Source organism: Scyliorhinus torazame, chromosome 8 (genome assembly GCF_047496885.1).
Source record: "Scyliorhinus torazame isolate Kashiwa2021f chromosome 8, sScyTor2.1, whole genome shotgun sequence".
Taxonomy (NCBI): Eukaryota; Metazoa; Chordata; class Chondrichthyes; order Carcharhiniformes; family Scyliorhinidae; genus Scyliorhinus; species Scyliorhinus torazame.
The window spans coordinates 235,177,217-235,204,898 of record NC_092714.1 but is presented as its reverse complement, the minus strand read 5'-3'; the positions used below and the strand labels follow the sequence as shown (position 1 = coordinate 235,204,898).

Below are 27,682 nucleotides of genomic sequence, written 5' to 3'. Positions count from 1 at the left end.
TCAGCATAATTATGAATTTTGTACAACGTTTGAAACAGAGTTGCACTTCATCCAACAAAATGCAATTTTTAAAAAGGGTTTTCGCAGAGAGATTCATAGTTTCAAGGTTCAAGTTTTGGTCTGGATTTTTTATAGAATTATTCCAAAAAAAGTTGTAAGGATAGCCCCAGCAATTACAGGTCAATCAGTGGTGGCAAGGAGTTTTTTGTTTTGAGGAGGTAACTGGGTCGATGAAGGTAAAGCTGTTGATGTGGTGTACCTGGGCTTTCAGGAGACATTTGAGGCAGTGCCACACAACAGATTTGAGAAAAGTTAGAAGAGTAGGCTGAATAATAGCACTGAGTAGTGGTAAATGAATTTTTTTGCACTGGAAGAAGGTTTGTAGTGGTGTTCCACAGGAGTTGGTATTGGCACCCTTGCTTTTCCTGATATATAATGATCTACATCTTTGGTGTGCAGGGGACAATCTTAAATTGCGGAAGACAGAAAACTTGGAAATATTGTAAACTATGAAGAGCACAGTCTAGAACTTCAAAAGGACATATACAAGTTGATGGAGTGTGCAGTTCGGTGGCAGATGAAGTTCAATGTGGAGAAGTGAGGTGATGCATTTTGGTAGGAAGAACATGGAGAGACCATATAAACTAAAAGGTAACATTCTTAAGGTGTTGCAGGAGCAGAGAGACCTGGATGTATATTTGGATAGATCATTGAAGGTGGCAGGATAAGTGGAGAGAGCAGCTAATAAAGCATACAGTACTCTGGGTTTTACTAATCGGGGCATAAGAGTACAAGAGCAACCAGGCTATCGTGAACTGGAATACGGTGTACAGTTCTGGAAACCACACACGGATGTGAACACATTGGAGAAAGTGTGCAGAAGAGGTTTACAAGAATGGTTCCAGAGGTGAGGAGCCTCATTTATGAGGATAGATTGGCGAGGTTGGGACTTCTTTACGGAGAGGAGAGGACTAAGAGAAGATTTGAAGGAGATGTTCAAAATCATGAGGGGGCTAGACTGAGTAGGTGGGAAAAACCGTTCCTGCTCATAAAAGAATGAGAGGGCACAGATTTAGTGATTTGCAAAAGAAGCAAATGTGATACGCTAGTTCAGGTCCAGTGCAGATACGGTGAGTCAAATGGCCACCTCCTGCGCTGTAACAATTCTGTGATAATTATATTTCATTCCAGTCTGCAGCAAATTCAACAGCATACCTGATGGAGAAGGGAAACTTCAATGGCATAAATTTCCGGATTTCTGCATTGAACTGAATGTATATAGAATCAAGTAGTTGCTATCAGTTTGAGGATTGATGATCGTTAATGTTGTTAGATTTATCATCCTTACCACCTTGAAATTTGGGCCAGTATTTGGTCCTGTATTACAAAAATTCTTTCAACCGTTCTTTTCTGGTACCCAAATCTTTCTGCACCATCTCCTTTGTACTTTTGTAGACACATTTATTAACAATTGAATTTCATTTAGTGATCATCTATAATTTCTGGTGGATTGTATATTTTGTCTTTCTTTGGTGAAAGTGTTTATTAACTGAACATTGAAGTAAAGGTTGTATATTTGGTTTATCTCCACAATTAGGATATCTAACTTTTAAAAAAATTAAATGGGTACGTGTGGCCTACCTGTTGTGCTACTAATTTTAATTTCGGTCTCGGTTCTGAGTTTGCTGATCTCTGAGGATGTAAAATGGGTGAATGAAGGCAAAATTTGGCCAGGACTCCCCCTCCAGATTACCAACCGTTAAACATCTGTGATGTGGGTAGGGCAACGAGTGGCAATGGTGACTTCTGGATTAAGTCTTCAGGCATCTGCCCAGTCTCTGATCTGGTATGAATGAATAATGACCACATGAGTGTAGGATTGGAGTATTGCTAATCCTGGTGCTGCAAGATAAATTGATGTCTTTCAGAAGAGGATCAGTAATAGGAGAGAATGGGGTGGGAAGAAAAGATTGCATTGCATTCTGCTTAAAGTTGGATCCATCTTTTATATTATTAATTTTGTGGGAAGGAATGAAGTTTCCTTGGGCTGATTTCTGACACTATCAAACTCCAGCAGCTCTGACACTTGTCATGGATAGAGTGGGGGAGGCAAACCTTGCTTCCATAAATAGCGCCTTGAAAATGACCACATCATTCCCAGTGGCAATCATCTGCAAACGTAGGTGAAAAGCTGGAACATAGTGCTCACGTTATTTTTAACTACCATTTTTAAATCCACAAGAGATGATCAAATGTACTGAAAGATGTGGAAATTAAAATAAGTTTTCCATAACTAATTTAAGCTTTGATAATTTTATCAGACTTTTTTTTGAAAGGGAAGGATGTGCTGCGTTACAGGGAGAAGCAGGGGAATAGTATGAGGTGAATTGCTTATTCTGAGAACTAGTGTAGACACGATAGGCTGAATGGCCTCCTTCTGTGGTGTGATAATCCTGCAATTGTGAATTTGCAACAGATTTTTAACTCCGACTTAATTTTAAAATCCTCTGATAGCCGTAACATAAAGTTCTAATCAGGTCAGTTTGCTCAACAAAACTTTTAGGACTTTTGAGCTTGCCATCTAAATTCTCTCCAAAAAAGCTGCAAGACATCTGGGTAATGAATAGAGTTTTTCCTGTGTCTGTTGGCTCATAAAACAAGTATAGTCCAAAGGTAGTTTCAGCAGTTAATTGGAGCACTGTATTTGATGACAAAAGTGGAATGCCAGTCTCAAACCGTAATCGTTTAGTCGTCTTTGGAATCTAAACGACTAAGTTTGCTTCAATTTCTGTGTTAATTTCTAAATCTGGTGAATTTGAGTGGAGCCCAACATGATCAGATGAATGATAACAGATTCATGGTTATTTGTAGCAATAACATTTCAAAAAAAATGTTGGGACAGATTTTGTTGTCATAGTGATGGTGGCGCTTGTTATTTTTGCATATAAAGTACAGCTTCAAGTGGTGAGCAGATGCATGGTTTAATGCTCAATATTCAAATGTTGCATCTGAGTTGCTCCATTTTGCTGTAAGCCTTGTGCAAACTTCATGTTGCCGTTTTGCCTCACCATTTGCATGCATTTAATGGCATGAGGTGCTGTATTTACACAGTAGATGGGAACTAAACTCCCCACAGAAAATTAAGCCTTGTAATTTCAAGAATAACTACCCCTTTAACAATGTAATAATTGTTGATTACTGCCAATCTGAAAAAATGTAGATTGGCAAGATAGTAAGATCTACTGTAATACTGTCAATTCTTTTTAATGAATTCAGGAGCATTACGGAACTTCACCTTAAAGAGTTTTGGGCAGGAAGGAAGAAACTGGTTACGAGCACAGATAAAGTTCTTAATATCGTATCTTTTTATGTTACAGAGCTACCTCAAGTAGAAGCATGTCCAAGGTATCCTGGGTTTGCAGTGCTTTGGAATCTGCCCTATTTACATTGGGCGAATGAATTCAACAACGTTAGTGGTAGCAGATCATATAATAACTTTTGTTTTTGGCAGCCATACTGGGGAAGATTAGGTTGGCACTGCTAATTGCAGTGTTTATAGGTTGGCATTTATCATTCACATTCGCTATTGACCTCAAAGAAAGCTGTCCACAAAGGTCTCTGTGGTGTTTATCCCCCAATTCAGGTGACAGTTAAGTGGATCTTTTTTGGTGCCAGCAAGAAAATAAAGAAACAATGACATTGGAGTTATTACCATGGCAAACAGTCTAACAAATATCCTTCATTTTTCAATTTCCAAGATTGGTGGCATAGTGGATAGTGAAGAAGGTTATATAAGATTGCAACAGGATCTTGACCAATTGGGCCAGTGAATGGCAGGTGGAGTTTTATTTGGATAAATGTGAGGTGATGCATTTTGGTAGATCAAATCAGGGCAGGGCCTACACAGTTAAATGTATGCCCTTGTTGGGGAGAGTTACAGAACAAAGAGATCCAGGAGTACAGGTTCATAGCTCCTTGAAGGTGGAGTCGCAGGTGGGCAGGGTGATGACGAAGGCATTCAGCATGCTAGATTCTATTGGTCAGAGTATTGAATACAGGAGTTGGGACGCCTTGTTGAAGTTGTACAAGACATTGGTAAGACCACACATGGGATATTGTGTTCAGTTCTGGTCACCCTATTCTAGGAAGGATATTGTTAAACTAGAATTCGAACAGAAGAAATTTCCGAGGATGCTACCAGGACTTGATGGTCTGAGTTATAAGTAGAGGCTGGATAGGCTGGAACTTTTTTTCCTGGAGCGTGGAGGCTTAGGGGTGATCTTATAGAGGTCTATCAAATAATGAGGAGCATAGATAAGGTAGATAGTCAACATCTTTTCCCTTCCCAAGGGTAGAGGTGTCTAGAACTAGAGGGCCTAAGTTTAAGGTGAGCGGGAAGAGATACAAAAGAGACCACAGGGGAAATTTCTTCATACAGAGGGTGGTGAGCGTCTGGAACAGGCTGCTGGAGGCGGGTACGATTTTGTCTTTTAAAAAGCAGTTGGACAGTTACATGGCAGAGTGGGTATCGAGGGATATGGGCTAAATGCGGGCAAGTGGGACTAGCTTAGTGTTAGAAACTGGGCAGCATGGACAAGCTGGGCCGAAGGGCCTGTTTCCATGCTGTAAACATTTATGACTAATTAAAATTTCTGATCTTAAAATATGATTATTTAAGATTGAAGCTAGTGTAAAGATAAACAAACTTCTGCAAGAACTTTAAATAAAAAATGATTTTAAAAATCCGAATGGAAATTTTACATTCCTTAAATATAAAGCTAGTTTTTCAGGCTAGTTGGGTATTTCACAGTACTGATGAAGTCCGTATGCTATTTAAAAAAAAAGGGGTAACTTCATGGATTTTCACGGGAGACTAGCGGTGTGCAGAGTTGAAATTGTTATCAATTTATAGACTTGCCCATTGATTGCAACCCCTTTATGATGCCTCAACTGCTCACTTCTGAAGAAATGTAGAATCACTGACTGCAGCTTCTGGTTTTCCGTTGTATTCTGCGTGGCCCAGACTCCAGAGGTTGCTTTGATTTTCAGTGGCATAATGATGACGAACATTGACAGTGATGCCATCATTACTGCTGGAAAATCTTGGCCTATTTTTATTAACCATGTGGTACTACCCCAAATGTCTCTGGCAGAATTACATCTTTGTGTGTTTTTTTGGCAGTTCTGGAAGCAGTTGGGCCTGTTAAATATTGTATTGCAGACTTGACCAGAAATTCTGTCTCCTTTTTGATGTAACCACTTGTAGAATTCCTTGTGGAGCAATTTGTACTGGATATGTTGTTCTGGGAGGTTGCAAAATGATCAGTGTAGCATCTCCATTCTCCAGTTTTCAAGATGGGGCGTGCGATTCTCCGGCCTCGTTGCGTTCTTGCTGAAGCATAACGAGGCTGGTGCATAGCAGGAGAGCCCAAAAATGAGATCCGTGCCGGGCACCAAACAGTTTGCAATGCCTGGAGAGATGGGCAAAGGGTCCGGGGGTCAGCCCACATTACGGAAGAAAGTGACTGGCATCATACTGGTTGTACAAAAGTTTGTTTAATGTGCTGTGCAATACCTCACTTTGATGGTGCTGCCCCTACCCTGGTGCCCTCAGTGATCCTCGACTTGCCTGGTCTTCGTAGCTCTGCCTCTACGTCTTGGTGTTTTCCCCAGGATGCACATCAGAGGTGGAGGCAGTCTGCTGCTTACCTCATCCCGTGGCCCTTGATGCCCTTGGTTGGCGTCCTCTGAAGTGGAGGGCCCTGGTTCACTTGGCGGCACATGCACAGCTGTTCCATCCTGTCCTGTGTGCTGACTGCAGGGGTGGAACTCGGGGGAGCTGGTGGCCACCGTCACCACTCCATGGGACGGGTCCGGCCTGGCACCCAGCGCCCCCTCTTCCCGATCGGTGCCCAGAAGGCCCTGGGGTTCACCTTGGGATAGAAAGGCAGCTGGTTCAAGCCCCGGCTGCCCCTGCATCATATGGCTCTGCCAGCTCTGGTGGTTCCCCATGGTCCGCACCATTGTGTCAACGCCCTCAGCGATGCTCTTACTGACTGGGACATGCTCTGCAGTGCCTCAGCCATGTCCACTTATGACTGGGGCAAGTTCTGTAGCGCCTCAGCCATGCCCATCTGAGAGTGGGACATGTACCTCATCAAAGTTTTCCTGGTGCTGGGTGACATCGCCCAGCGAGTCGGACATTCTGCCAAGACCTTCAGCCATGGCAGTCACCGGCTGTGCGATGCCTTGGACACCTTCACTCATGGTGTCGACATCATGCACCTGGCTCTCCACTGCGGTCGCCACCCTAGCGGAGTGGCACCTAGAGGTTGGCCTCAGTGCCACTCATTGCCGGCATCATCTCCTGTGCCTGGAGACCCTGGGACATTTCCAAGCTGCTATGGATCTGCTGGAGTGACGCCGACATCTCCCTCCAGTCCCGGCTGCTCCCTATCGTCTTCATCAGCTCCGGATAACCCACTTCCAGAAACTCAGCATCGAGTAGGAACCCAGCTGGATCCTGGGATCCAGCAGACCGCTGACTGTTGTCTCATCTGGGGGTTCAGCAGTAGTGTGGTCCTTAACCAGGTTGTGCCCCAGAAGCCTGACCACTAACATTTCCCACTGAGGCATGTGTATCTGCGCTGGTGGAGGGTGGGGATGACAGCTGTGCCGCGACCAGGCAGGCATCCTTGGAGCTCTCCTCCAAGGTGCTCTTCTCAGAGTCAGGAGAGGGGGGCCCACCCGGGATGGGCCAGCCTCTTTCGGCTGGAGGACCTGCAGGAGAATGGACATGTGGTCAGTGGGAGGTATGGGTGAGTCAGTAATGCAATCACTACTCACGTTTGACAGGTCCGGGTCAAGCCCGCTGGTTTCTCACCTCTGGCGTCCTCCAGCTTCCGCGTCGGTGACCGATCTGTTCTCGGCCACACCAGTCACCTCCAGGGCCCGCTCCTTGAAGGAGGTGAGGATCTTATGTCTGGCCCACCGCAGCCAGTCTGAGCCCTCTCCCGTCAATTATGGGAGAGTTTTTCCTGACGAGACACAGGGCATCCTTAGCTACACGAGTGGATCAGTGGTGGGAGAGGTGGGGTCAAGGAGGGGCTGGGACGGAAGGGAGGGAGGAGGGTCACTTGGAGAGTTGATGTTTCCTGGTGTGGGGGGGGGGGGGGGGGACATTGGTGTCTACTCGTGCTGCCCAATGTAGGTCGCTGACCTTGCTGCACTGCTGGCACTCTTGGTCATGCAATTGGAGCTGACTGCTGCCGCCACCTCATCCCAGACAGCACTGGCTGCCTTGTGACTCACAACCCTCCTCTGGGACCCCCAAGGGAATGGGACATCCCTCCTGGTCTCCACCGTGTCCAGATGCCTACCCAGGTCAGCGTCCCCGAATCTTGGGGCTGGTCTCCTCTGCACTATTATTGCGAGCTGGCTGGCGTTGGCTGAGCAAGTGCAGATTAAGTGCTGCTCGACCTGGTTAGTGTGGGGCTGGTGACCATGGTCCTGGGGAATTACCTGCCGAGGCATTATTCGCGGCGAGAAGCCTGTGAGGCCTCGTTAAGTGGACCAATTAACGTTGAATTATGTTGCCGGTTTAGCTGGGCCGAGCGGCGGGAAGCTAACGGCAACTCCCGCTCGCCAGCACACTTGGAAATCTTTAGGGAGAATCACGTCCGTGGTGGTTTGTTAAGGTTCACTGACTCAGAGTTGCTGTGCCAACATGCACTTCACATGCTTGTTGTTGCCGGGAGCTTTGGATAGTCATGATAGAGGTGCCAACTTCTTTCCAAAACTTGGCTGACCAGAAATCTTTCCTGCTTTATAGTCTGCCAGCGGTTTGTGTTGGAAGGAGCTGCAGGTTGATCCTCATCCTTTTTGGCTGTGTTATGAATGCAGCTTCCATGACCATCAGATCCTGGGGTGGGACTTGGAACAAGAAGCTTCTGTCTCATAGGTCAGGACGCTACTCACTGTATTGAGGATGGGGGATTAAAATAGAATCCTTACAACACTCAGTTGGAAAATGCTGGAAGATGTGAACCTTCAGCAGAATGAAAAATTGCAGGCAAAAACAACACACAAATGCAAGGTGGGGGTGGGGGATGCACAAGCCATTCACTGTATTTCCTCCTTTTCTTTATCTGTTTGTAATTTATGCATATTCTAATTCTAATTACAGTATCTGCACAGTGTGTTACTGACTTGACAGATTTCACTTTGTTTTTATTCACCGTTGTGATGGACATTGGCAGTTACAGAACCCGTGCTCTGTATAATAAAGCAAAATACTGTGGATGCTGGAAATCTGAAATAAAAACAGAAAATGCTGGAAAAACTCTGGTCCAGCAGTATCTGTGAAGAGAGAAACTGGGTTCACGTTTCGGCAGTATGACTTTTCTTCAGAGCTCAGTACTAATGCTCGATGCTGAGATTGTCAAAAATTAGTTTCTCACTCTGAAAGTTAGCAGATGAGACAAAGTCCTTTTTTTTTGAATGGGAGCGAAACCTAAAAAATGTATAGCCAAATTTGTTCTCTTTCACCAGACGTGTATTATCATTTAATAAAAAAAAGAATTCCAATTAAGGGGCAATTTCACATGGCCAATCCGAAGCAGGCCCTCCCTGTGGAGTTGTAACGTTGTTGCTGTGGGAGAGAGTGGCTGCTGCTCACTCGCTCTCTGTTGCTACTGCTCATCAGTTTGCTGCCTGTACCCAGTGCTGTTTGCTGCTGAGCTGTTTGGAGGAAGGGAAGGAAGGAGAAGAAGCAACTTCAAGACCAAAGTGGGAGAGGAGCCCTCTGGACTGTATGTTTGCTGGGCCCCTCGTGGGCTGAGGGCCCGGCCCGGTCCTCCCACCCATCAACAACTGCCTTCAGCGAGGACACAGCCTTTTTCTCTGTGCTTGACCCAGGGCAGGGGGATCTAGTAGACAGTGTGTTTGCTGAGCCTTTCCCGGGCTGACGATCTAATTTTGCTCCGCTGACCTCTCACCCATCAGCTTCACAGGAGTCTGTCATCTCAGGCACAACCCTCCCTCCTGTGCCGCCTTGTCCCGCTCTGTTCCTTGCGCTCTCTCATTTCCTCATTCCACCGCATACCTTCCTGGGGGAAGAGTGTATTATTCCCCCCCCCCCCGTCTATTTTAAGACTCCTGACGTGACAAAACCCTCATCGGGTGCCACTTGCCCTAACGAAGACCCGACCTTCGCCGGTGGCTGAGCCGTCTAAAGTCACCTATGTGGGGGTGGTGGTCTCTTCGGCCTCCACTCCTACCACAGCCTCTCCGCCATTTTGCTTGCTAACCTGGAAGCTGGAGATGAAGTGCTACGCTCACTCCATCGTGCCCCTTGGTCATTGTAGCCCCCACTCGCATGTACGGGAAGGTTCTGTTTTTTTTTTAAGGCCAAGCGGGCGGTCTACCTCGCCCTTGAAAAGGGGCTCACGGTGGGAGGTACCAACATGGCAGTGGACCCTCTTGAGGACACCGCCGAGAGGGTCATACTTTCAAATGTCCCGTCCTACCTCCCTACGGAGCTCCTCCTCCCCCACCTCCCAACTACTGTGGGGAGGTGCTGTTGTATCTGTCCAATTCAGATACATTAAGCAGCTTCTTAAAGTTTACCCAGGTGTATTTATTTATGAGATCAAAGTATGGACACATATAATGTAACACACTTTATTAAATATAGTTAACCCGTATATTACCCACTATATATACAAGAAACACCCAGGATTCAACTATACTACCCGCAAAGGTGGTTTGGTATGCTGTAGATCTGATCCATGAGTCCCTCTGGTTCCCCTTTGCAAAGATGATTTTTGCTGGCGTTTGCTTGCTTCTTTCTGGTCTGGTCACGGTCACCTCACACACCGAGTTTTGCTGGTGTCTTTGAGATGCCTTCCTTTATCCCCCTCTCCCCGTCCTTCCAGAAACTTCTCTGGCTTCCGGCCAATGAGGTCTCAGGAGGGGGTCCCAATTAGACCTGTGCGTTTCAATGGGGTACGATCTCCTGCTGGGTCTCTAGAGTGCGATGATCTTTGATGGGTGATTGAATGGGACAGGCCCAGACTTGTTTTGGCAGCTTGGCTGTTCTGTATATTCTGATTCTGCAGACTTCTTGCTGGAGCGGACTGTGCTTTTAATTTAAAGTGTCCAATTCTTTACTTTAGGATATCCAATTTTATCGGCCTTAAAACTAGGCCCTGATTTATTTTGCAGAGTCTGCACGTTCTCCCCGTGTCTGCGTGGGTTTCCTCCGGGTGCTCCGGTTTCCTCCCACAAGTCCCGAAAAGACGTGCTGTTAGGTAGTTTGGACATTCTGAATTCTCCCTCTGTGTACCCTAACAGACGCCAGAATGTGGTGACTCAGGGATTTTCACAGTAGCTCCATTGCAGTGTTAATGTAAGCCTGCCTGTGGCAATAAAGATTATTATTATATTACCACAGTGCGTTCTGAGGTGGCGCCGCTCCCTCTTGGCCTGAAGGATGCCCCCTCTGGCACATCTACTCCTTCTGGTGCCATCCAGGCCCATTGACGCCTCGGTGTTGGGCCCAGCTTGGCTTCAGCACGGGTCAACAAGGGGAGGTGGTGGTGATGTGCACGAACCCAAGTCGCACAAGTCATAACCCCTGGGGCAGAGTGTCGGGTGGAGGGGGCGATACAAGGATGGAGGTTTCCTTGGCGCAGGCACCCCCCACCCCTGGTGCAGAGGGTGACGCCCCGTACCTTGCCCTTTGACATCACACCCCATCCCCGCAAGAAAACAAAAAGTGAAGCATGTCTCAACCCCTGAGGTGTCGCACCCCCGCTGAGCATCCGCCTCGCTTTCATGATGCCGGAGGGCTGCGGCGGCCCCCTGACCTCTGGGTCATTGGGCGCTCGTGGCGTGGAGGCCTCCTTGGCCGTAACCTCCGACGCCGGACGCCTCAATCTCGATTCCGGAGCTTTTCCCGGAATTGTTTCTGGATCTGCCTAGTGTCGCAAGAGGAGTGGGGATCTGAGCCACCCCCTCCCTCTAACCCCATATCCCGAGAGAAGCCCGCAAGAAACATGTCTGTCGACAATCCAGGGGGTGGGATAGGGGCAGACCCAGGGCTAGTTGGTGGGTCCGTGCTGTCAGCCACATTCTGTGGCGGGGATCTCTGTCCCAGGCTGCGACTGCCCGGAGGAAAACGTCAGCTCGAGGGTACCCTGGGGGATAATTTGGACTCCCTCGTGTCGGATACCGAGTCTCCCCTTTGTGCTGCAAGTGCTGTGCTTGGACCACAGTCTGGTGTGGTCCCACACTCTGTTGCGGTCTGCGTACTGGCACTTTAAAACCTGCTGTTGGAGGACGAGCTGTTCCTGGGCTTGTTTTGTCGCTTCTGGGCCGGCTGGCGAAGGAAGCGGGGAGGCTTCGTGGGACATGGTGAAGACTCACGTGCGTACATCCTGTCAGGAGTTTGCAAGGGGATTGACAAATGGGTGGAAATCCAGCATCAAGGAGGTGCTCGACTAAGAGTCATGTCTCGGCCAGCCCAATGAGGACCCAGCCCTGTAGCTGGCGTACAGAGAGAGGGGCGTGCTGCGGGACCTGCAACTTGTCAGGTCCGGCGGTGCATGGATGATGTTGCGTGGACCATGCCGCCCCCTTCTCGCTGGAAAAAAGACGCGTGGTCTGTCAGCAGCTCCTTACGCTGCTGCCCGACAACGGGTCCCTCCCTCTCTGATCCAGAGGAAGCTAGGGCCCTAATCCGAAGCTACTACAGCACCCTCTTTTCCCTGGATCTGTCCAGCAAGGATGCTTGCAGAGTTTTGTGGGAGGGCCTACCACCGGTTGGCCCTGAGGGTGCCGGGAGGCTCGATGCCCTTATAAGCCTGGAGGAGCTGACCAGCGGCCTCGACAAGCTTTCCAGCGGTAAAACCCCAGGGCTGGACAGGTTGACTGTGGAGTTCTTCAGGGAATTCTGGGGGGTGACTGAGGGGGTCCTGGGGGAAAGTATCACGGTTGGATAATAACCCTCTCGTGGTGCAGGGCCACCATTACCCTGCTGCCAAAGAGGTGGGATCGCTGCTATCTTAACTGGTGAATGACCTCTCTCCTCAGCACAGACTAAGATGATGTGTTTGTGCCTGGGCACCGTGCTGGACCACATGATCCATCCTGACCAGTCCCACTCTGACCAGTCCTAAGTCCCGGGCTGCACAATCCACTACAACATCCATTTGGTCCAGGACCTAGTCCTTCATTCCCAGAGGGCTCATCTGTCGAGCGCATTGATCAGGAGAAGGCGTTCAGCAGGGTGGATCACGAATATTTATTCGGGTGTCATCAAGCTTTCGGATTGGGTCGTATTTTGTTGTCCGGATCCGACTTCTGTACATTGCAGTGTCTCATTTAAGTTAATGGTCCCTGGCGGCTGCCCCTTCGCTTTGGGAGACGTGTGCGTCAGGGCTGCCACTGCAGAGGAGGTTGCTGGGACTGGTTCTGCCCAGACTGGGCATTGGGGTGGTCCTCTCGGCTTGCGTTGATGACGTGCTCCTCATGTTCACCGACCCCGCGGAGGATGTGAGTGCCAGGCTGTGTACTCCGCTGCATCCTCTGCTAGGATCAACTGGGCCAACTGTTCAGGAACCTGTCGATCCTTGGCAGATGGGCCCCCTCCCAGGCTTTTCACCTGGAGCAGGACCAACCTCCTACTTGGGAGTCCATCTTTGCCCGGCTGAAGAATCTTGGCTGGCTACCAGGCAGGAGCTGGAAGCCACGATGACCGCTTGCTTGAGACGCTGGACACAACTGCTCCCAAGTGCTGTCTTACAGGGGTCGAGTTCCCATCATAAACCAGCTGATAGCCTCCATATTGTGGTACCGGCTGGCCACTTTTACCCCTCCCCCTGGTTTTGCTGAGGTCCTGAGTCTCTCACTTAGTTTCACTTGTATGTTCTATGTAGGGCGGCCAGGCGCTTGTGTGCCTTCGCAACCAGGTGTCGACCTTCCGGGTTCAGACCCTGCAATGATACCTTTACGTTGAGCCCCCTCCACAATGATGTGCCCCGGCGATGCATTTCTTCCACCAGGTGCACGGCCTGAATTATGATGTGCAGCTCCTGTTCATTGATCTGCAGGCACTGCCCGTCTTTTACCAGGACTGTCTCAAAGTATGGAACATGGTCGCCTCGCGCTGTCACTGTCCCCCATCAGGAGTCGTGGCTGTCGTCACGAGCTGCTACTCCGGAATCCTCACCTCGTCCAAAAATATTTCAAATGGCTGATGGAGAAACGAGCTGTGGCTGTGACCAGGATCAGGGACATTCTGGGTGGCGGAGAAGTGGGCTGTGGATGTCTGGCTTGCGGCCAATGCCATCCGAGACCTCAACGGTCGTGCTCGGTCCTGATGGCACTCGTGGTCTGGAAGATGTGCAGTTATTTGGTGGTACCTGTCTGAGCGAACCCCTGCCCGGACAGAATCCCACATTGGCCCCAATTCCTGAAACCTACCTCGCGCTGTTGCCCCACAATCCTAGCCACCTCACGGAAATGCGCTCCGTGTCTTTCACACAGCATGGAGGGGTTTCCTGTATGGGGTGCTGCTGCACACCCTTCACCTTCTTAAGCTCACCCATTACGCAGACACGCCATGGCGTGCCTTGTTGCTGTCCAGCGGTGGACGTCCCCACTTGGGTCCCTCTATGGAGGAGTCCTCCCCCTCAATCTTGGGGACATGGGGTGAAGGATGTTGCATGTCGCAGTGCCGTACAATCACCGGTTCATGGGCTCCCAAGAAACCTGCCAGTTTTGCGAGCTTGTGGAGTCCGTGGACCACGTCTATGTAACGTGCCATAGGCTGCACTCCCTTTTTCGTTTTCTGACACATAGAACCTACAGTGCAGAAGGAGGTCATTCCGTCCATAGATACTGCACCGACCCACTTAAGCCCTCACTTCCACCCTATCCCCGTAACCCAACAACCCCTCCACCTTTTTGGTCACTACTTGCAATTTATCATGGCCAATCCACCTAACGTGCACTTCTTTGGACTGTGGGAGGAAACCGGAGCACCCGGAGGAAACCCACGCAGACACTGGGAGAACGTGCAGACTCCGCACAGACAGTGACCTAACGGGGAGTCGTACCTGGGACCCTGGCGCTGTGAAGCCACAGTGCTATCCACTTGTGCTACCGTGCTGCCCTGTGCTACTGTGCTGCCCATCTTTTGTTGAAGCATTTTTTAAAATTTGAGAGAACCCAATTATTTTTTTCCCAATTAAGGAGCAATTTAGTGAGGCCAGTCCACCTACCCTGCACATCTTTGGGTTGTGGGGGTGAAACCCACACAGACACGGGGAGAATGTGCAAACTCCACACGGACAGTGACCTGGGGCTAGAATCGAACCCCGGGTCCTTAGTGCCGTAGGCAGCAGTGCTAACCAATGCACCACCCTGCCGCTCCAGGAAGTTTTGTTTGTACTTCAGCCTCACACTCCTAATCTACAAGCACCCGGTGCGGAGGGGGAAAGGGAAGGTGGAGGATCTCCTTTTGAACCTGCTCCTGAGCCTGGTGAAGTGTGCCAATTTATAGGTCGAGGCAGAAGGCGACCGAGGGGGGTCGTCCGACCAGACTGTCCGCCCCTCTTCTGCGGCTGGGTGTCCCTAGAAAGGGAGCATGCGGTGCTCACGGGCACCATTTGACACCTTCCGTTCCCGGTGGCATTGCAGGGGTTGGGAGTGCTTTATTGACTCCTTTAATTGCACTCTCATTTGATGTTTTTAAGTTTCCGTTGATCTTTGTTACGTTTGGGCAGGGCCCTTTTTGCCTTGTCCCTCTGCTTGTTTGTTTCCTTTTATTTGGTTGACCTGAAAAGAGTCGCCAGCCCACCTACCCTATGCATCTTTGGGTTGTGGGGATGAGACCCACGCAGACATGGGACGAAGTGTATTATCGTTACCACTATTTTCACCCATCCTTAAAACCAAGCTTATATCCTTCAATCATCTCTCCTGAATATTTCTGAATTGAACTTCGTTCATGTTCTCTCTATTCGCTGAAATAGGCCATCAACAGGTCACCTTTAACTGAGAATCTGATCTAAACCATAAAAGCAAAATACTTCAGAACATTGGTTCAGACTTTCATGCAATGGTGAGATTGGTGACATTTAATCATAAATTTCCTGATTTTAGTATGTCAATCACGATATTCTCTCTTGATAATTCTAATCCGTATTTTCCCACCTTTCTAATTAGAAAGCACAGCACTTGGCATAGTGGTTTGGTGGCACAGTGGTTAACGCTGCTGCTTCACAGCGCCAGAGAGCTTGGTTCAATTCCGACCATGGGTCACTGTCTGTGTGGAGTTTGTACATTCTCCCTCTGTTTTGCATGGGTTTCCTCAGGGTGCTCGGGTTTCCTCCTATAGTCCAAAGATGTGCAGGTTAGGTGGATTGGCCATGCTAAATTGCCCCTTAGTGTCCAGGTTGGGTTATGGGGTTACAGAGATAGGGCGGGATGGATATTGGAGTGGTCATGGGTAGAGTACTCTTTCGAAGGATCGATGCAGACTTGATGGGCCGAATGGTCTCCTTTTGCACTGGGTTTCTTGTGATATTTTTGAATTCTGATAGATTAGCTGAAATAAATGAATCACAAAAGTTATTTTTCATAGGCACTAAAACTACAAAAGAAAAATAGATTAGTAACCAACTGAGTAAATGTCTGCTCTTTCTGCTGACATTTGTAGCATTCTGGGTGTTCAGTGGTACTGATCTTCAAAATGTGTAAATTATAAACTTTGTTTTACTTAAATAAATTAAGCATTGCCCGTGTGTGGTATTGGAACCTTTTATGGAAATTATTGAGTGAGAATACCTGACCCTACCCACCCTGCTGAAGGTTCTTGTGGGCTAATTGGTAGCATTTATTTATTCTACTTCTGTGGTTGTGATACACAGCTCTACATTAATGCAAGAGCCATTTTCGGGGGAGAAAGTTTCCCATTGGATTCTAATATCGTTACTAATAGAAATAGTAGAAATTCTTTGGTGTGTCTTTGCTTACACACATTTCCCAGGACTTTTTACACAGATCTAAGTTCCCTACATCTTTATTTTTCTTGGTTTGCACACTGTTCAAGTTTGCCAAATCATGCTGATTTTTCAGGAAAAACAGAAGGCGATTCAACATAAAATATTCTGTATCATGGCTACAATTCTTCCACTGCCTGGCGTCTATCTGGGCGTGCTGGTTGCATCACGGGAGACGGCCAAATCGGGCTTTGCGCCAAACACGACTGCACACCCACAACTGCACACAAGTCACGTGACTGCGCCACCCAGCACGATCTGGATCACTCTCACTGGGCGTGACCAAGAGAATCATACTTAAGAGTACCCAATTCATTTTTTTCCCCCAATTAAGGTGCAATTTAGCGCCAATGTGCTGCCCAGAGAATCATACTTATGGCTCATTTACATATTTGCGGCATAGTTGAGCCCGCATTCTCCTGGTGCCGGGGAGTCACTGGCTGCACTGGCGAGGCCTCAACTGGGCGTTGATTAGAGATTGGGGCACCCTTTCAAAACCGTGCCCTGATCTCTTGAGGAGCTGATCTTGCCGGTGAGTTCTGCTCCCCACTGCTGATAAGATTTGTGTGGGCTAGACCGGGGAGAAACTTCACGCGGCATGAAAAAAAATGAGTTGGACCTGGGAGAAACTTCACAGGGCCTGTTTTAAAAAAAAAACTGTGGATGAATTTAGGTCTGGAGCCCGCCCAAAAAGCTGGTGGGAATTAACCTGTCAAACCTTCCAAATTGACACTTTTTTGAGAATTGCGCCCACAAGCTCTTGACCATAATCTCTGTATTGATACTTGTCACTATAAATATTTTAGATCACTTTAATTTGTTGTTCTAATGTTGAAATGTTACATCTATTAAGATTCCATCATGTAGCCTCCTTCCCGGGCAACACGTGGCACAGTTGTTAGCACTGCTGCCTACTGCGCAGAGGACCTGGGTTTGCGTGGGTTTCACCTCCACAACCCAAAGATGTGCAGGCTAGCTGGCTTGGCTATGCTAAATTGTCCTTTAATTGGGAAAAAAAATAATTGGGTACTCTAAATGTTTTTATTTTTTTTTAACAAACAATTTTATTTAGATTTTTTGGCATTGTAAACAGTTACAGATAACAGAAATGTGCAAACATCAATATAAAACCAATACTTCTATCAAACCATACTGCACATGCCCACTCCTCTCCCCTAGACACTACCTGCCTATTTATCCCTCCTACTCTAATCTCTCCCCCCCCCCCCTTCCCCCTCCCCCTGCTGACGTTCACTCTCCCGCGAAGAAGTCGATGAATGGTTGCCACCTTCGGGCGAACCCCAATACAGATCCCCTCAAGGTGAACTTAATTTTTTTCCATACCCAGAAAACCTGACATGTCCAAAAGCCATAGTTCGGTCTTCGGGGGTTTTGAGTCCCTCCATGCTAGCAGTATTCGCCGCCGGGCTATTAGGGAAGCAAAGTCCAGAACACCTGCCTCTTTCTCCCCCTGGACTCTCGGGTCTTTCCGAAACCTCGAAAATTGCCACCCATGGACTCATCACCACCCTTGTTTTCAGCACCCGGGACATGACCCCCACAAATCCCTCCCACTTACCCCTAAGCTTAGGACATGCCCAAAACATCTGAACATGGTTCGCTGGTCCTCCCGCACATCTAGCGCACTTGTCCTCTACCCCAAAGAATTTGCTCATCTGAGCTACCGTCATGTGGGCCCGGTGAACGACCTTAAATTGAATCAGGCCGAGTCTGGCGCATGTTGCGGTTGCGTTTACCCTACTCAAGAGCTTCCGCCCACCATCTCCCCGCCAAACTCCTCCTCCCATTTGAGTTTCAGTTCCGCCGTCTGGGTCTCTTCCCCCTTCATGTGCACCTTATTTCCGAGACTCTACCCTCTCCTCCTTCTCCTCTAGAGACTATTCTGTCCTGGATCCCTATTGGCGGGAGGCGTGGGAAGGATGGGACCTGTCTGCGTACAAAGTCCCGCATCTGTAAGTACCTAAAGTCATTTCCCCATAGCAGCTCAAATTTCTCCTCCAAGCCCCTCAAACTCGCTAAGCTCCCCTCCAGGAACATATCGCCCACCCTCCCCACCCCCGCCCGCCGCCATGTTCGAAACCCTCCATCCATGTTCCCGGGGGCGAATCGATGGTTATCATGTATTGGAGCCCAGACAGACCCCCCCCCCCACATGCCTCCTCCACTAGCCCCATATCCGCAGGGCCGCCCCCACTACCGGGCTGGTGGAGTACCTGGCCGGCGACAGCGGTAGGGGAGCCGTGACCAGGGCTGCCAAACTGGTGCCCCTGCACGAAGCTGCCTCCACTCGCTTCCAGATAGACCCCGTACCCACCATCCACTTCCTTATCATGACTATGTTAGCCACCCAGTAGTAGTTGATCAGACTTGGCAATGGCAGTCCCCCCTCGCTGCAGCTCCTTCAAGCATTGCCTTCTTCACCCATGGGGATTTCCCCGCCCAGACAAAGCTCATGATGATTTTGCCAATCCTTTTGAAGAAGGACCGTGGGATAAAGATCGGGAGGCACTGGAAGATGAACAGAAATCTAGGGAGGATTGTCATCTTTACAGTCTGCGCCCTCCCCGCCAGTGACAGCGAGAGTGCATCCCATCTCTGAAACTCCCTCTTCATTTGTTCCACCACCCTAGTCAAATTTAACTTATGCAACCTGCCCCAGTCTAGTGCCACCTGTATCCCCAAGTACCGGAAACTTTCCTCCACCAGCCTAAATGGCAGCTCCTTCAGTCTATTCTCCTGGCCCCTTGCATGCACCACAAACATCTCACTCTTGGCCATATTTAAATTGTACCCTGAAAACAGGCCGAACTTCCTCAATGTTTCCAGTATATTTTCCATCCTGGCCAGTGGGTCTGTTGCTAACTTTGGTTGGCTCTTAATTCGTAATTTGCTCTGTTTGTTTAACCTTTGCTCTAGAGTCACCAGGTATCTTTTAGATACCGCCACGAGGTTCAAGTTCAAGTACTAATCAATAACTCGACACACCAATTAGTAAGATTCAAATCAAAATACATTTATTATATACAGTAAGTCACTACTTATGCATATAACTCTACTTTCTAGGCTATTTCTATCACTAAAAGGCCTATACTTAGCTTCGGAGGTGGCCCACCAGGTCAGGGGAACAAATGGCCTTTCGTTCAGGTCCTGAGTCTGCAGGATTCAAAAGCTGGTATGGACTGGTAGCTAGGAGCGCCTATCTCGTAGCGAGCGTTGACTTGAAACTTACTTGGTTGATGTGGCCGCTTGGGCAGTTCACTCTCAAGGGTTGATTCGCTGGTGAGTGACCCTGCCCAGAAGGACGATTTGAACTTGGGGACTTTACTTTATAGTCCCCAGGGGCTTCCCGCCATTCAGGGCGGACCCCGTACCTAGTTCCAAATGATTGGACTGCTTTCCGATTACTTGGATCGATTTCTCCAATACTGGAGTTGTTCCCTGATCGCTGGGCGGTCCCTAAATGTCCGTTGGCCTTCCTTTGTCTTGGCTCCTGCTGGCGCCGAGGAGACTGGCTTGGCTTTATTCACCTTAAGTATATCTATTGTGCCTTGGAATCGCTCATTACTATGCAGATGGCTGCTGGTTTCAGTGCTGTCTGGTTTTTGCAAGTTTTAATTCACCTGGGGCGAAATTCTCCGGAAATGGCGCGATGTCCGCCGACTGACGCCCAAAACGGCGCAAATCAGACGGGCATCGCGCCGCCCCAAAGGTGCGGAATGCTCCGCATCTTTGTGGGCCGAGCCCCAACATTGAGGGGCTAGGCCCGCGCCGGACGAATTTCCGCCCCGCCAGCTGGCGGGAAGGGCCTTTGGTGCCCCGCCAGCTGGCGCGGAAATGACCTCTCCGGGCGGGGCATGCGCGGGAGCGTCAGCGGCCACTGACTGCATTCCCGCGCATGCGCAGTGGAGGGAGTCTCTTCCGCCTCCGCCATGGTGGAGACCGTGGCGGAGGCGGAAGGGAAAGAGTGCCCCCACGGCACAGGCCCGCCCGCGGATCGGTGGGCCCCGATCGCGGGCCAGGCCACCGTGGGGGCACCCCCCGGGGCCAGATCGCCCCCCCCCCGCCCCCCCCAGGACCCCGGAGCCCGCCCGCGCCGCCTTGTCCCGCCGGTAAGGTAGGTGGTTTAATTTATGCCGGCGGGACAGGCATTTTAGCGGCGGGACTTCGGCCCATCCGGGCCGGAGAATCGAGCGGGGGGGCTCGCCAACCGGCGCGGCGCGATTCCCGCCCCGCCGAATATCCGTGCTGGAGACTTCGGCAAACGGCGGGGGCGGGATTCACACCAGCCCCCGCCGATTCTCTGCCCCGGCGGGGGGTCGGAGAATTTCACCCATGATTTTTGCACTTGCTCGTTTTTGCCTGTGTTGGCTGAATTTCCCTTTAGTCTTTGCGGTTCTCCATTTTAAGTCGGGAAGTGGCCAACTCAGGTGGCTACACTCCGTCCTTGTGATCCCTCACGTAACTGCATTGTCTTCATTCCCTGACCCAGCGAGCACTCTTCCGTGGCCTCTACACTGACCGTAACTATGCAATGAAAATTTTTAACTAACATTCTAAGTGGCGCTATGTCAAAACAGGGACATGCACTACAACATTTTTTAAAAACGGGACCTCTTAACTGTCCTCAATAAACTACACTCCCTAAACATTCAGTCATATTAACTTCCTAACAATACAAAAATAAAAGCAGCATTCACATTTTTCCTGGCTTGGCAGTCAAGCACAGGGTTGTACAATCTTTCCATCGTAAATGAAACTTTTTTTTATTTACAAAAAGAACGCAAACTAATGTCCTTTATTATAGATCGAGGGGTTCGGGGTCCTGGTGATAACCGAACATAGGTGATCTTATCCTGTATACCGGGGTGCGAGTGCAGTAGGCTCTCCTTCGCATTTCCTCATGCGGATAGTCTGCACGATGCTGCAGAGTATCGCCAACACTTATAGGGATTCGACTACGTAGGAAAGGGAGTACCATGTAAGCTTATCACACCATGATGGTGTGGTGTTGCCTGTTACTGGGCTCTGGGTGCGATGGGGAAGTGAACCATTAACGACGGGGGTGGGGTTGGGGTCAAGGGGTTCGCGTTCGCGCGCAACCGAATACAAATTGCAATAACGACGAAATACATATATGACGTCTTCATTGTTGTCTTCTTTCCTTTCTGTCTCTTCCTTTCCGTTTCATCTCTTCCTGGAGCTTCTGGGGTTCTATGGATCAAGCATAGTGTCTGTTACTATCTTGGTTAATATCTCGTGCGTTAGTATGTCTGTCCTTTAGTGCCAATTCCCCTTTGCAATTTGTCACCATGTGTGACTCCCTCTTTTTTTTTAAACCGAATATTCAGGACAAGACGCACTTAAAAATATGGAAACAGTGCGAGCCGTCTCGCAGTCTGTGCGATTTACCATCCAAATGTTTGAGGATGTTAATAGCATAGGGATGGCAACCTAAGGGTCGCCTGAAAACAAACCAAAACTTTTTGAACCAAAAGTGCCAAAATGAGGTGCGTAAGGGTAAGATTTGGATGGAATCCCCGGGGCTTACAGTGATCAATGCCGTATGTGCTCTACCCGAGCGTAGTTGACCAGAGGGGGGTCCTCGGGCAGGGCGGAGACCAATGCCGTTTCTCCACTGCTTGAACAACCGGCAAGAACGGGCAAAAATGTAATCATCTGGGGGGGGTTGCCGTAAAGGTTCCACCTTCGAACCAGAAGAGCAGTTATGAACGGGGGCTGGCAAGCTCTCAGCAGTTTCTGCCGATGAGCGTGCTGGCAAGTTTTCATAGGTTTCGGCAGACAAATATGGGGTGGGGCCATGGAAAAAATTTCCGATCTTGCTTGCAACACCTAACAATAACAGTAACAAACAACATTAAACAAAATGCTGCAGGTTTCATCAGAAAGGATATTGTAAATCACATTTGGACTGGGGTGTAACCAGCATATGGAGGCAGTGTAGTGTGGCCGAAGAAGAGCGGAAGGAGGAGTGAAACAAAAATGAAGTGGCCTTGCTGAGGTGTCCCTGCCAGGAGAAGTGGTGGGTAAGCGCTCACAGTTTGCATGGGGCAGGTTGGACCTTGTAGCTGCTTTGGGTGGTGTTCTCTTTCATATCTGGGGGCTAGTCTAGCTGGTGGGGATCTCTTGCAATCTCGGGCGAAGTGTCCTGACTACCCACAGTTGTAACATGACCCCTGGGGCACATAAGGTGGAGCAGGCTCTCTGGTGCATTGTTCCCTTGGGTATGGTGCCCTGGGTTGGGGGGGGGGGGGGGGGGCGGTCGGGGCTGTTGGTGTCTTTGCTGGTTCAGGGGGCATCTGTGGGCTGATTCCATTGCTGTTTCAGGGGGGCTTGACATTCTCGTGCGTAATGTCCTAATTGTCCGCAATTGTAACATTCTTGAGCTTTGGGCTGGGGTTGGCTGTTCCTGCCCTCATTTACGCATGTGGGGTTCTGGTGTGCTTTAACTGGGTTCATTTCTACTTGCTCTTCATTGGGTGCTATAAATGCGGTTTTGCCTGCAATTGATTGCTCCCAAGCATGGGACAATCTTTTAAAAACCCACTTTTCGTTGTGCGCTTCTTCCGAGGGGTCATAATTGGTACAGGCTTTTTGTCCTGCCTCTGTGGCATGGGAGATAAGGGTGCGGGTCCATTTGGCCATGTTGTCTGGGGACAAATGGGCGCGGTCTAAGTTGCCAAAAACGGCTGTAAAATGGATCCACAAGCGCCTAGCAAACGCTGTGGGGTGTTCCGTCTTTTTCTGCCTGCACTTATTCAGGCCTTCTACTGGTTACAGTCTGCACCCTCTCCGCCAGTGACAGCGGGAGTGCATCCCATCTCCGAAACTCCCTCTTCATATGTTCCATCACCCTAGTCAAACTTAACTTATGCAACCTGCCCCAGTCTCGTGCCACCTGTATCCCCAAGTACCGGAAACTTTCCTCCACCAGCCTAAATGGCAGCTCCTTCAGTCTATTCTCCTGGCCCTTTGCCTGCACCACAAACATCTCACTCTTGGCCATATTTAAATTGTACCCTGAAAACAGGCCGAACTTCCTCAATGTTTCCAGTATATTTTCCATCCCGGCCAGTGGGTCCGACACGTACAGGAGCAGATCGTCCGCATAGAGAGAGACCCTATGTTCCACACCCCATGTCATTCCCTTCCACCCCTTCGCAGCTCTCAACGCTATCGCCAACGGCTCTATGGCCAGCGCGAACAGGGAGAGTGGGCACCCCTGCCTGGTCCCACGGTGTAGTCTGAAATAATCTGACATTATCCTGTTCGTCCTAATGCTAGCTTTTGGGGTCTTGTACAATAGTCTGACCCAATTAACCAGTCCCTCCCTGAACCCAAACCGTCCAAGCACCTCCCACAAATAGCCCCGCTCCACCCGGTCGAAGGCCTCCTCAGCGTCCATTGCCACCTCTACCTTCACCTTGCCCGTCGGGGGCATCATGATCACATTCAGCAATTTTCTCAAGTTAGCTGTCAGCTGCCTGCCTTTCACAAACCCTGTCTGATCGCCCCCAATCACCTCCGGTACGCAGTCCTCTATTCTAATCGCCGGTACCTTGGCCAGGAGCTTGGCGTCCACATTGATCAGGGAAATTGACCTGTATGACCCGCAGGATTCCGGGTCCTTGTCCTGCTTCAGTATCAGCGAGATGGTGGCTTGCGACATCGTTGGTGGCAGGGTCCCTCTGTCCCTTGCCTCATTCAAAACCGTTATCAGGACCGGTCCCACTATCTCTGAGAACTTCTTGTAAAATTCTACTGGGTATCCATCCGGTCCCGGGGCTTTCCCCGACTGCATGGCCCCCCAATACCTCCTCTGCTCTAATCGGGGCCCCCAGCCCATTCACTAATCCACTGCCTACTTTTGGGAAGGTTAGTCCATCCAGGAACCTTTTGTACAGCTTACTATAGAAGTCCCGAAATACCTTATTCAGTCCTGCCGGGTCCTCCACTCTGCTCTCCTCCCCATCAACCACTCTACTTATTCCCCTGGTCGCCTCCCTCTTCCTGAGTTGCTGCGCTAGCAATCTCTAAACTTTTTTAAAATTATAATAAATGTTACCTCTTTCCAGACTTCTTGACCTGTTTATAATTTAAGGTCTATTTATAAATATGGTTGATAGAAATAAAAAACGATCTGCAGTTTGTTCCCGAAATGACAAATTAATGAGAATTGTACCTCTATGGAACTGATCATTCAAAACTGATTTAAGGTTTGATCACATCTCAATTAAACAAACACATCCAAAGATAAATAATATAGATGTAAATACAGGACTTTAAATTAATGATTAGTGCCATATTTACATCGCTACCGTCAAGGATCCCAGGAAGAAGATTAATTGCTTACAAAATTAAAATAACGTTTAAGCTACTCCTACTTTTTAAATTGCTGCAACCTTATTGTCCAGATCAATATCTCAAAACAACTCAGTGTATCATTTGAATGCAACTTGTGACTGCACCCTTTAATCACGCTGCTAAACTATTATTTTGAAGCCTAAATGGCAGTGGCTTGTAAACTGGCTTAAGGATGTTGATTTTCAACTGCAAGGCGAAGCAACGGTAAAATTTTCACTCCTTCAATGAGAAGTGGTGAGCGGGTGCCAAGTATTTTGGCGTGGTGTAAGATGTGGCATGTGTGATGTATACATAAATTCCTGGGAATTCTGTGCCATACTAAGGCACAAGTTTACAAATTAATCAGAAAATTGTGGGCTCTTCTTCTGTATTAAGCTAGTGGCATAAGAATATCAACAAATGTGAAGTCTCTGCTGACATTTCGACATGGTTCCTCGCACTTTCTTTGGAGTAGACTACCATGAAATTTTTTTTGAAATGCGCTTTGGGATTGGGAGTTTCAGTATACTTTAAATGTTCATTTTCAATGAGTTGAAATAAAAGCAGTTACTTTAAATATTTTGTACTGCTTGCAAGGGCTGAAATTTTAGTAGTAAATGTTTAACACCAGGATATTTTCATATCTTGGCATTTGATCGTCCTAATTAGGTCTAATCATGTGTAATGATTTGACCAAAAAACTTGGATTTGGATGCAGCTAAAATGATTATGAAAATAAGTTGTGAACAATTGCTCAAGTGTAAGAATTTTAGCGGGCCACCTATAACTATATTCAAGTGCCTCATTTTCAGCAACTAAAATGGTTATTGCTGCGAAGTGAATATAGCTCCGAAATTAACAATATTTGGACAGGAATAGTTATACAGTTGGCTGACAATATATTTAAGTTTTTAATTAGACGCACGGAATTGAGATATGTTTGAAAACTAATCTATTCCCTAGCCTTTCTTCTGTAACACAAATGTACTCAAGTTATTTACAGATATTGATCGGAAGAAAATGTCATTTGATGGACACCTTCGGGGAAGAAGATTGGACTTTTTGACACTTTAACCATATGGTTGTGATTTGTAACTATTAAACAGATAGTATGTTCATTTCAAACCACTAGTAAAGATTGTCTCAACTAATGCTTTCCAGATGGCCCAGCAGGGGACAAAGACACAGAAGACAAGAAAAAAGAATGTTCAACTTCTTCAAAGAACAGTTCGGACTTGACAGAGCAAAGGTCATTTAGGAGCTTCTTTTTAACATTATATTAATTACCTTCCATGATGTATGCAGTTTCATTGAAATGGAACGGTTGCTTATCTATCCCTCCTCCGACTCTGACTTATCTGACTTGCTTATCCCCTGTAAACTTGATGTCATCCAGAATTCTGCTTTCCAGTCCCTAATCGCATCCAGTCCTGTTGCCCATCAAAGATGTGCTGCCTGATCTTTATTGGCACCCAATTAAGCAACGCCTTGATTTTGAAATTCCCATCCTTGTTGTCAGATTTTGCCATGCACTTGCCCGTGCTAGCTCTGTGATATCCTCCAGCCCTACAACCCTCTAATTTACATTCCTCCAATGCTGGTCTCTTGAACATCCTGGATTTTCATCATTTCGCCGCCTTCCACTGTCAAGGTCTTGGGCTTTGAAATTACTTCCTCTAACATCTCCCTAACTCTTACTGGGCAGCACGGTAGCACAGTGGTTAGCACAGTTGTTTTACAGCTCCAGGGTCCCAGGTTCAAATCCCAGCTTGGATCACTCTCTGTGCGGAGTCTGCACATTCTCCCCGTGCTTGTGTGGGTTTGCTCCAGGTGCTCTGGATTCCTCCCACGGTCCAAAGATGTGCAGGTTAGGTGGATTGGCTGTGATAAATTGCCCTTAAGTGACCAAAAAAGGTGAGGTGGGGTTACAGGGATAGGATGGAGACATGGGCTTAAATAGGATGCCCTTTCCAAGAACCGGTGCAGACTCGCTGGGCAGAATGGCCTCCTTCTGCACTGTAAATTCTATTATCCTCCTTTCAGATGTTTCTTAAATCTAATCCAATTTTGTTGACTCTTAATAAGTGCTTTGGTTCTTATGCAACATGTTCTATACAAACTTGATAAGTGGAGGCGGCGGTGCTGGAGGGATTGGCGGCGGTGGGGCAAGCATTGGTGGTGATGGTGCTGGTGTTGATGGTGGCAGAGACATGGTGCGGTCTTGCCTCATTTGCAAGTTGTTTTTTTAATCCAAATACTAGGTTTTCTCTTTCAAAATAATTTTAATTGTTGAGCCTTGAAAAATTCTGAGATGAAATTCTGCCACTGCCTCATGGTGATGTTGAGCAATGAGACCAAGTAGTAAATTCTATGTTTAACCTTGAATTAATTTGAAAAAAAAGCTCATTTTAAAATTCAAATTAATGACCTGAAAGTGGTTCACAAGTGGATCTTTCACAGTTGATCTCGTATATTTGGTAGTTCACGCCAGTAAATGGAATGACTTTGACGAGGAAAAATAAAAAAAGTTGCATTTGTTTTTGATTAGAACAGCAAAGCATTGATAGTTAACTGGAAACTAATCATACCTAAATCACTTAATTTCATGGTTCTCGGTTTCATGTATATGATAATGTAAGTGTTAGCTGAATTTGAACCTGCAGTTATCAGAATAATCTGTTTTTATAACTTGTGTAACTAGATATGAAAAAACTTAATACTTTTATTTTTGATATTTGCATGGAAAGAGGATGATATCCTCTAAATCAAATCAGTACTGACGACATTCTTTGAAGTTGAGCACTTTTATTGCATAAACAATTAATGAAACTGCCATCTCTTGTAGCTCTGGTAAGAGACAAGAACCGAGGACTCCCATTACTCCAAAGATGACCACATTTCCACCAATTCCTGTCACGGGCGATACTGTCCGCAATAAGTGTAGAGAACTGTTGTCGGCTGCTCTCCAAACAGACAGTGAGTGAAATATGCAATAATCACTTATTCTGTTAAATCATCTTCATTACTTCAGCTGTCTGGTTTTCTCTCGTTTCAAAATTTCTTCTGCCCTCTAGTATTCCAATAATTGAGGAGGCTCTTCCAAGATCCTGGATAGGATACAGAAAAAAGGTTGTCAAATGATGGAAAACTCACTCTCAACTCGAGCTTCCAATCTTTTCCATCAAAAGTTTTTTTTTTTTTTTGGTTTTTAAAATGCTACTGACATCTATCTT

General features: G+C 47.9%; 1 protein-coding gene across 3 annotated transcripts in view; it reads left to right on the top strand.

Moving 5' to 3' along the window:
* Nucleotides 1–27,682, top strand: part of LOC140428464 (transcription elongation factor A protein 1-like) — a 67,060-nt gene that overhangs the window by 11,056 nt on the left and 28,322 nt on the right. For 2 of the 3 annotated variants that reach the window (XM_072514956.1, XM_072514959.1), the window contains exons 4-5: nt 25,611–25,698; nt 27,295–27,425. In XM_072514956.1, coding sequence (XP_072371057.1) covers nt 25,611–25,698; nt 27,295–27,425 — 219 coding nt within the window. Of the gene's footprint in view, nt 1–513; nt 652–25,610; nt 25,699–27,294; nt 27,426–27,682 lie in introns of those variants that run through there. The other variant, XM_072514958.1, reaches the window with a different exon arrangement.